This window comes from Pundamilia nyererei, unplaced genomic scaffold, assembly GCF_000239375.1.
Source record: "Pundamilia nyererei isolate P.nyererei 1_Seehausen unplaced genomic scaffold, PunNye1.0 scaffold00027, whole genome shotgun sequence".
Taxonomy (NCBI): Eukaryota; Metazoa; Chordata; class Actinopteri; order Cichliformes; family Cichlidae; genus Pundamilia; species Pundamilia nyererei.
In genome coordinates, this window is record NW_005187428.1 from 798,231 (window position 1) to 808,649 (window position 10,419).

At 41.6% G+C, this 10,419-nt stretch overlaps 2 protein-coding genes across 3 annotated transcripts in view; one reads left to right on the forward strand and one right to left on the reverse strand.

The window, feature by feature from the left end:
- parp16 (poly (ADP-ribose) polymerase family, member 16) overlaps window positions 1-4,126 on the reverse strand; it is a 6,144-nt gene extending 2,018 nt beyond the window's left edge. The window contains exons 1-5 of the mRNA XM_005728027.1: window positions 3,847-4,126; window positions 2,969-3,165; window positions 2,103-2,240; window positions 1,813-2,019; window positions 1,504-1,675 (exon numbers count right to left, since the gene is read on the reverse strand). Coding sequence (XP_005728084.1) covers window positions 1,504-1,675; window positions 1,813-2,019; window positions 2,103-2,240; window positions 2,969-3,157 — 706 coding nt within the window. The 5' untranslated portion in view covers window positions 3,158-3,165; window positions 3,847-4,126. The remainder of the gene's footprint in view (window positions 1-1,503; window positions 1,676-1,812; window positions 2,020-2,102; window positions 2,241-2,968; window positions 3,166-3,846) is intronic.
- A 1,974-nt stretch (window positions 4,127-6,100) lies between these two features.
- The window catches only part of scamp5a (secretory carrier membrane protein 5a), a 9,608-nt gene continuing 5,289 nt past the window's right edge, over window positions 6,101-10,419 (forward strand). Inside the window, exons 1-6 of one of the 2 annotated variants that reach the window (XM_005728029.1) lie at window positions 6,101-6,169; window positions 7,203-7,281; window positions 7,384-7,503; window positions 8,632-8,788; window positions 8,873-8,974; window positions 9,967-10,084. In XM_005728029.1, the coding sequence (XP_005728086.1) occupies window positions 7,275-7,281; window positions 7,384-7,503; window positions 8,632-8,788; window positions 8,873-8,974; window positions 9,967-10,084 (504 nt within the window). In that variant the 5' untranslated portion in view covers window positions 6,101-6,169; window positions 7,203-7,274. The other variant, XM_005728028.1, reaches the window with a different exon arrangement.

Below are 10,419 nucleotides of genomic sequence, written 5' to 3' on the forward strand. Positions count from 1 at the left end.
TGGAGGTCAGCTGTGAATCAGGAGAGCAGATTGCATGCATACTCCAGTGGGCTGGTCCAAGTGTCCCTGTCCAAGATACTGGACAAAGTGCATCCACGTGAGTGTTTGTAAGAGGTAAAAAGTGCTTAAAAGACAAGAGAATAAAGCAGTGCATTAATGTGTGTGTGAATGAATGAAAGTGACTTGTAAGTGTTTTGAGGGCTAAGTTAGAGTAAATGGAAAAAGTGTACTCCGGGTCAGGGACAGGTTCCTGCCCCAAGTTGGAGGAGTTTGGTCTTGTTCATGAGTGACGGGAGAAGGAAGCGGGAGATCGACAGACGGATTGGTGCAGTGTACTGGTCTGTTGTGGTAAAGAGAGAGCTGAGTGTAAAAGCGAAGCTGTCAATTTACCAGTTGATCTACGTCCCTACCCTCACCTATGGTCACGAGCTGTGGGTAGTGACCGAAAGAACGAGATCGCGAATACAAGAGGCGGATATGGGCTTCCTCTGAAGGGTGGCTGGCCTCTCCTTTAGACATAGGTTGATAAGTTCGGCCATTCGGGAGGGGCTTAGAGTAGAGCCGCTGCTCCTCCACATTGAAAGGAGCCAGTTGAGGTGGTTCGGGCATCTGACAAGGATGCCTCCTGGGCGCCTCCTGGGTGAGGTGTCCTGGGCATGTCCCACTGGGAAGAGGCCCCAGGGCAGACCCAGGACACACCGGAGAGATTATATCCCTCGGCTGGCCTGGGAACGCCTTGGTGTTCCTCTGGACAAGCTGGAGGAGGTGGCTGGGGAGAGGGAGGTCTGGGCTTCTCTGCTTGGGCTGCCGCCTCCACGACCCGACCCCAGATAAGCGGAAGAAAATGGATGGATGGATGGATGGAAGTGTATATAGGTATTTAAGCAATAAAAGTACCTTGTTTTAACCAAGTTAGCACAGGAGCCTTGGTGGATCTTATGCAAGCAAAGAGACTTAAAAACATCACTGTGCATCGTCTACATGATCATTAGTGCAGGCTTGGTACCCACAGCTGTTTTGGTCCCATCAGCACCACCCAGATCCCCACCACCTTTCTCTTTCTCCATCTTATGCTGGCTGATCATTAGGTATTATTATCTGCTATGTGAAGTATCACGACTCAAGTATCAAACAACAAATACTAATTCTGTTACAGCCTTGTTACATGACGTGTCATTCGAAGTTATCCCTATCTAACATCACTCACCCATCAAGTCCCTAGCCCATTTCTGCTCTGGTTCTGCTCACTCCACCGAATTATGTCTCCCATTATTTGCTCTGTTCCTTTTCTCTTCCCAGTCTCTCTGATTCACTCTTATTTAAAAACTGTGATGCGTCATATATGTACAAATGCACACATTTTTGACCTCTTTACTCCATATGTCTTATTGCTAATTGTTGACAGCTCAGGTGTTTTCATAAACTGTCACTTTTTTGTTGCCTCCTCATAGCTTTGGAATCCATGTTGAAGACATACTGCTTTTACCCGACTGTTAAACATACCTTTTTTCTTCACCTGGCATTTAACATCTGGATGATCAATGACTTCACACAAGGCGACACAGCTCAGCAGTGGACCTAGAATGCTTTCTCTCCAGCCGCTGCTGTGGGGACTGTAGAGGACAGCCATACTGAGGTCACTAGTGAGGTAGGTCCCCTCTCCAAACACCGAGTTCTGCAATGAAAAATGTCCATGTAAGCCCAATGTATCACTCTGATTTACACTCCAGCCCTTCAGCATCCTCTTAAACTTGCCTTGCTCCTCATGATCTGTAAAAAACAATTTTTAAAATAAGGTTTCGGTACACTAACCTTGTTGAGGTGACAGTGTAGGCCGTTGTGAATAATCGAATGAAAGTTCTCCAAGCGGCTCCCGTGGAAAGCATAGAAAACATCTCGTCCTTCCCTCGTCCTCTCAAACCTCGCGTTCATCTGATCAGAGTACTCCAGCTCAAAGAGGAAGTCTGGCACGGGTGCAGACATCCCTTCATTTTCCGTCAGGCTGCAGAGTTTGGCGTACTAGTGAAGATCGGAGAAACACGCTTGAGCAAAGAAGAAAGCTGTGCAAGTTTGTGGTTTATCTCTCTATGCCTGTAACATACCTCTTCCTTCTGTAGTGTCTTTACAGCAAAGCTCTTTGAAGACAGAATCCAGTGTGCGAGGGCCAAATGATGATCTGCTTCTCCAGGTCGTAGTCTCACCAGCTCTCTCACACCAGGCAACGAGTTCACATCTGCCAGCTGGAGAAGGAAAAACTCCTTTCTTTTATCATATTACCACAAACAGATTCAAATGTCTCTTTTACACACGTCTCTCAAAGTGAGAAGACACCAAAGACATGAAATGATCACAAATTCATCTATGAGTAATAATTGGCATAAAGCTACCATTAACAGCACATCACTGCCACCGAGTGGATATATATCATGTTACATTTGATCAGTTCTCTCAATTATCTCAGCAGACCATATCACAACTGAAAATAAACAATTCTCGTTTCTTCCCACTCATTCAACACAGGATCATAGGTCAGCCTATATGAGTGGTAGTGGATTTGAGAGTTGATACCGATTACTTGCTGGGAATTTTTCTGAAGTAGCTACATTTTATGTTCTACTGTTGAGTCTGCCATCCCTCTGTCTTCCCCTTTTGTGTAGATGTGTGCATGTATGTTATTTTTTCTAGTTGCCATGTAAAGCTCTGTATCACTTTTCATGTTAATGAGTGTCCTTGTGCTAGGATACCTCTGTCCATAGGCTTGGTGATCATTCTGATCAGTCACCTGAGTGAATGAATATATGGCTGAACTACAGAGGCGCTGCTGCTGTTGGTTTGGTGATCTTGACCCTACCCCTGAGGCTGGTTAAAGCTTGTATGATTAAACTGAGGAGCACTTAGGCAAGCATAGGCTACCAGTGACTATAATCTAGGATCTTCAAGAGGTTTTGACAATCACTTTAGCACTCACCAACTCCTCAAACTCCTTATTGTCACCACTTAAGTAACGAGGAGGGAATGGTCTAAGCAAAGAGTCTCTCTTGTAGTTCTGAGTGGCAGCAACGAAGAGGCTGCATCGCAGGTCTGCTGCTACGGGGTCTCTTTGCAGGCAAGAGCACACCAGCTCTCTGACTGCTTCAGGTGGCAGCGGTGGCTGCATTCCCAGCACTGTGTACAAAGAGATAAGATAGCACACGGCCAAGGTCTAGGTTTCCGCTTTATGCAAGTCTGCAGTCAATAATGACTAAGTTTTTAATCCTCACACATTGAAATATTTCAACTATCAAGGCTCTTGTAGTTTATTTCACTCAAATCCTCACATCAAAGAGGATGCTATAATTTAACATTTAGCTTTTTGGTGAGTATTGTGGCAGTGTGGCATCTCGCTGCCTTTTTTCTTTTACTTTGAAAGATGTTCTGCTTGGGATGCAAACGCTGACATTACACCTCACCCTTGGTTTGCTAAACTAGGACACTAGCTAAATTCAGCTCATCTACTGGAACAATTACATACTTTAGCTTTTGCTAAGTTAGATTGTTTTGGTTTAATACAATCTTTATAAAGTCAATATTAGGACAAAAGTGACAGTTCAATTATAGTTACTAATGCTGATTTGTAATGTTAGTCTTACCTTTCTGTATTTGGTTACTAATATTATGCAAAGAAAGCGACGTCTGAGTAGCTAACATTAGCTGAGCCACTACAAGAGAGCATAACTGCCGCTCTTCACTAAATAAAGCCTTGTCGGACTACTGCAGGTCCCCGTATGTATTGGGAATACATCACTGTGGCACTCGTATGAGTTAAATTTGACAGACCTTGTTTAGAAATATAATTTTTGCCCTTACCTTCAGTCTTGCTTAACTCATAGCACTGAAGGGAAAGCTAGCGTTAGCTTCAGGCACTGCTGCGTTCAAGCACAGTTCTGCCTTTTGGAAACCGTATACGAAACACATCAGACAGATGTGCAGCTGAGAAAGCGTGTGAGCCGTGCTATCGAGGCAGTCTGAGACAAAGACGGAGCACAAAATTAATTTCCGCATAAACGCCAATGTGTATTCGGTCTGCTGTTTTAAAACGTTTATTCTACCTGGAGTCTAACATTGCACAGGGCACGCGAAGGCAGGATTCATGAGACCAACTGTACCGATGTTTCAGAGAGCCATCTAATGTTTGACAGTAGCAACTAAACAGTGCTTCAGCTGCTGGGGTGGCACGATAGACATTCTTAGGCCATTCATTTCTTTGTATTTTATTAGGCACACCGATTTAGTGAGATATATGCAAACATACAGTACATTGAAGTACAGAAAAAAAAAGATTTTGGACCATTCTAATACGCTTGAAAGTCAATATTTGATATAAACATATCAGTTTTTCAACACACCCTGAACGCTCTTTGATAAGCTTTCTTATCATTTCTTTAAGCAGTCTTCAGAAATAGTTCTCCAGGTTTCTTGAAGGCCATTCAGAGGTCTTTTTTGAATGTTCGCTGCCTTTTGTTCCACTCTTTCTCAAGATCTTCCCACACTGCTTCAGTAATGATGAGGTCCAGGCGCTGGGAAGGCCAGTCTATGACTAATAGTGATCCACTGTTTGATTTGAATGACATGTTTTCCAGATGGTAATATGTGGTGGATCAAAACCTGATGGTATTTTTTGTGTTCATTATTCCATCAATTTGCGAAGATCCCAAACACCACTGTGTTTTCCAGGTGGCTGTAGACACTCTGCTATACCTCTCTCTCCTGACCTGTTGCCACTGTTCTACAGTCCAGTTCTTGCGTAGTTGGGCATACCTCAACCTTTTCTTTCTGTTTCCCTTCCTTCAAATCTGTTTTCAAAGACATGTTATATCCATCAATTACTCTTAAATAGAATTAAATAATCTACCAGACCAATTCCTTCAAGAAAACCAAACATTTCCTGTGGAATAGACTACTGTCTTTTGGTCTTTCCGTAGATTTTTATACAACAAACACTAAACTCAGAAATATTTGTGGGTGTTTTCTTGTTTGTTTGTTTTTTGTACTACTTGAACACTAAAATGGTCCTCACATGAGATGACAGTGCCAGCAGTGGCCCACAGCGCATTTAAGTTTGAAACCCCTGTTCAAGTTAGCAGAATATGTACTTTGAATAAAAGAAATCCCTTGGTTGCTTATGGTTTCTCAGTTTCTAATAATACTAATCAAGTCACATGAGGGAATTGTTTCGCAGCCTGGTATAAAAGTGATCAATAAGTCATTTATAAATAATTTACTACTCCTTAGTATCTTTTCAGCTTGATAAGTATTTTAATTGCACACAGCAATTTCAGCCATGCTGATTATGTGGTTTCTTTGGAATAAACTTAACTTACTGTGAAGCAAATTTGTAGTCAAGCATAGGAGAAAAGCACAAGAGAATTGATCCAGTCCATATTATCTTGTTGTACCTCAGGTAAAGGTACTATAATACTATTGTTTTTGGATGAAAATATTTTGCAGCTGGTGCCCGAAGTCTAGAATTTATAACCAAATGCTGCACTTCCTCCCTTGAGAGGATTTGCCAGCTGTTTAATGAGTGTCTCCTTTGCTTGCAGCGACATCTTTTTAGACTTCGTATTGAGCATGTCAGTGCACTGCTACTAAATGCACGGAATAACGAGGGAACAGACCTCATCTAATCATCAAATAACTTGTTGTATAATTGTACATGTTTCGACCCTCTGAAAATAGGGGGTACATATAAAAAGTTCCTGAATCAATTGAATTGAAATCCATTATCTTGGTGTACAGATGCAAAATTACAAAAAAAGTAATTCTACTTATCAAGTGTGTTTTTATTTATTTTGTTTTGTTTTATTTTGTTTTATTTTATTGCACTTGTATATATATTAAAAACTACTACTACTACTACTACCACTACTGGGAAAAGAGTTGTACATTGAAATGTATTTATACTACTAGTAAAGCGGTATCTTTATTATGGAAGTAGCTGATAACAGGCAGCCAATCAGGTCAGGTTGTGTAATGCCTCCTCTGATTTTTAACACTGTCAACCTATTGGTTAAGAGCTAAAATATTTCTCCTTTGTGATTGGTCAGGTCAGGTCAGCAACAAATCCATTGTTTTTCCAGGGCCCTGGTCCTACCCGGCCGGGCACAACCCAGCGTCGAGGAGGGGGCCGGTATGTACGTAATGAAAAGACCATACGTCACGTGCCCGCCTCTTACTCCCAACCCCATCATTTGAGGAAATACGCGACATTTTCGTGTGATTAGCGCCAGCTCTAGCTGTTTCGGCCACTGTGTTTTAATACAGATGAAATCGTAGGATGCAATTTAAACGGACGGAGGTATTCTAGCGACATTCACGGACTGAACCGGAGGTAGGACATCGCATTTTCATTCATTGGTCGTCTAGAGAGGGAGGGAAAATATTGGATTTTTTATTTTATTTTATTTTATTTTAGCGGATTCTAGCTTCGGTAAAACCTCGAAATTTGTAGGCCGGGCTGTTTACTGCGAGGAGTTTGTGCTCGACTTGCTCGACGTCCGGATGATGAACAAGAGCCCCGATGCAGCAGCCTGTCGCGCAGGCTGAAGGACGCTTCTCCATCGCCTGTAATCTCAATGCACTACCCCACTGCAGCATCACTGCCGCCAGCCGAACAAAATACACGTCTAAGACAGCCGGCGATTCACAATGAATAAAAGCAACTTCAGCCAGACAGCATTTTCGTGGCATAGATTGGTTTATCTGTGCCAGAAAGATGCCCTTCAATACACCATGCGTCCACCATGACGTGCGCTACAAATATGATTTTCTAACACAGTTAAATATGGAAGGTAGTTGATTATGGCCTGCTTAGCAAGGAGAACGCGATAAACAGAGAGTAACGTCTATATAATCCAGCCTTTAAGCTCAATAGGCCTTTCAAACGCCTATTTTGAATCCCAAAGGATATGCATTCGAGATCACGACAAGGCCACACTGTGTCCTGGAGCGCGCATTACACCGCTAAAATATGTGACCAAGAAAACAGGTTCATATCAGTCTATCTGATGCTCCTCTGGAGGCTGGGTACCACCATGGGTACCTCCTCTCTCCAAATCGTGTCAAAGACTCCTATTGCAGTGATTGTGGCCTGTTGCTTACAAGCAGGGCCGGGATAGTAAGTGATGTTGCACTTAATCATGCACTTCTCTCCTTTTCTGCAGTTTGCTTTTCAAGGCAGCTGAGATTGAAGAAGTCTGTGTGCCTGGTTTACAAGTGGCGGAAAGCAGTGAATCATGGCAGGTGAGCTTCCCCCTTTTATAAAGGTTGAATAAAAGCTCATGCACCTCTCTTGACTTGATTTCTTCTTGATGTGAAGCACTGAATCATGTCTCTGTGTCCTAGAAAACAACTTCCCTCCCCTTCCTCGCTTCATCCCCCTTAAGCCATGTTTTTACCAAGACTTCAACGAGATCCCAGACCAACACCGCACTATGTGCAAGAGGCTCTACTACCTCTGGATCTGTGAGTGTACCTGCAGGAAATGCTTTTTATTTTCTTTGCATTTGGAAGCAGTCGGTATTTGCATGCATCTAGCTGTAACCCGTTAACCTGTCTACTTCTCTTCCTCCTCATGCCGGGCTGCTTTGTTTTACCCAAAATATTATGAGAACTAAAGAGGGCAAACACTCCGTGCAGCTGGGAAACTAGATTGGCCGGTCTCACATTATGTCACAGAGCCAGATAACCACCGTTTTCATTTTACCGTGGTTTTTATTTTGAGGGGTAAAGTTCGAAAATGATTTAGCTCACAGATTTACTTAGTGGTTTGTGATTTGACTGACAAACTGTTTACAAATCTGAAGCCCAATTGAGGTCCCACGGGCAGAAAATGAGGACTTCAGCTATATTTTTTTAATTTCCCAAGAAAATAATTTATTTACACAAATCAGTGGGGTACAAAATGAAAAATGGTACATTGTGAAACAAAGTTACAATCCAATACCAATATTTGATAGTATTGATACTTGGATTGTTCCATTCACCTCTAATGTATGCTATAACTCTTAGAATATAATACAGAAGTATGTGTGTGCAATCTTAGGCTTGACAGGTGTCACCTGTCACAGAAAGAGGAGTTATTGTACAGTTTTATAGTGAACGATAGGAAGAATTTCCAAAAACATTTATGCTCTTTGTTTATTCCCCACTATTATCTGAGATCCACTAACTCTTAACTCATTAATGAAGAACATAATTTGTACATAAATTGTAAAAGTAGGTAGTAGTGTCAAGTTATTACAGTCACATGAGTATTATGGTATGTTTTTCATTATCACATAGGTGCTGCTATTTAAAGCAAAAATGTAAGTCTGGTGAAAAGAGTTTAGAGTATATGTTATGTTGGGTGGAAATGGTGTGCTGAATAAAATGCACCTCTATATCATATTTTATTATTGTAGTTTAAGTCTTGAATGTAGAACTGGAAATATGGCAGTGTGTAGTTGTTGGTCTTCATAGTGATTAAATCCTGCTGAGTTATGAGTAATGATGGAGCCTGCAGGGTGTTTGCTGTAGCGTTTTTTTTGTTTATTTGTTTGTTTCCTCACTCTTTTATGTTTTTGTCATTCTTCCTCTCTGTGACGCTGATAGTGCATAGTGCCACGCTAGCTGTTAATCTGATTGGTTGCCTGGCATGGATGTGTGGAGGCGGTGGAGCTACCAACTTTGGCATGGCTATCCTGTGGCTCATCCTCTTCACCCCTTGTTCCTACGTGTGCTGGTTCAGGCCCATCTACAAGGCCTTGAAGTAAGCGTGTTTCCCTCTGAGTTACACTTCTTCCTGCTGTTCCGCTGAATCAGATCGTTTCTGACGATTAGTCTCTCCACGCAGGACAGACAGCTCATTCAACTTCATGGCTTTCTTCTTCGTCTTCATGGCCCAGGTGGTGATCAGTATTATCCAGACTGTTGGCATTCCAGGCTGGGGAGTGTGGTAAGAGTTTGTACTGGTTTATTAAAAGTAATGTGTACAGATGAAATGGAAATTAACTGGCATGTATAGAGTTTATTTCTTGTCTTATATTGTTGTTAAAGATGATTCTAGAAGCACCTGAATCAAGGGGTATACTTTGTAATCTAATCTAAAGCATACACTTTCATTCAAAAAACAATTTTTTTCTAAACCAATGAGGCTTTAAAGAGGTTCATTATCCTTCTGAGGTCTAAGCCATCAAACTTTAACTCCTAATTCTTAAATCATTTTTTGGTGATAAAATATGATTAACTTTGATGCATGGTTGTTTTCTTTGTTCCCTGATTGCCAAGATATGGGAAAATAATTTAATAAATGAAATAACTATATTCCCATCACCTAGGTTTAGAGTTAGTGTTCAGGTTTTCCACCACCACATAAGTATACTGTAATATACTCAACCTCTCTTTAACGTTAATGTACTGAAGAGAAATGGGAAATATTAAAAAGCGGGTATACAAGCAGTTTTTTACCCCTTGTAAATCCTTTTTGTTCGAACCACCATTAGCAGACGGCCTGCTATACCTCCTGAGCTACAGCAACCCCAGGAGACACACCCTTTAGGAAAACACAGAGTTTGTCCAGCACAAGGCTCTCTACAACTTCCATTTTGATCAGGCTGTTTTGAACTCCACAAACACAACAACCAGCTGATCCGAACAGAATCATGCCTGAATTATTCTTCGGCAGGAAATCTATGCTGTAGCTTTCGTTGTCACTGAAAACTCTTTTTAACTCTACACTGTAACCTGACATTCAGCTTTTAAGAAATGTATCTATATGCTGGCTCAATGGCATGGAAGGTTGCGATGTAGGGTTAAGAGGGGTTTCTGGTTTCTGGTTGTAAAGTTAGGATGTAGATTTTCTGCTTATCTAGAATTATCAAGCTTAATGTATTATTTAAATATGGCGTATTGCGAGCATATGATGATTCTTCTGTGCTTCTTCTTCAGCGGTTGGCTGGCCACCATCACCTTCTTCAGCACCAACATTGGCTCAGCTGTGGTCATGCTGATTCCCACCATCATGTTCACTGCAGTGGCTGTTTTATCCTTCATCGCCCTCTCAAAGGTGAGTGACTGATTTCTACCTGGTCACAGAAATTATTCGATCAATCAGTGCTGGTATTATCAAGTGAAAGATAGCAATCCAGTCCAAGTAGCATTGAATAATTAGCTTGTATTATAATGCCAGCGCCGTTTCCCACTTAAAGGGAAGCAGTGATAACATGACATTTGATTCATTTGCACTAGCAACAGAAATTTTGGGAGGTGATATTTATTTATTTCAGGCTGTTTTTAAATCCCTTTTTGGTGAATGCAAGGAATCCATGAGGGGCCCAAGTACTTATTAGAACTTGGTGATCAGAGGTTATTGTGGCTGTTTTTTTTGTTTTTGTTTTGTTT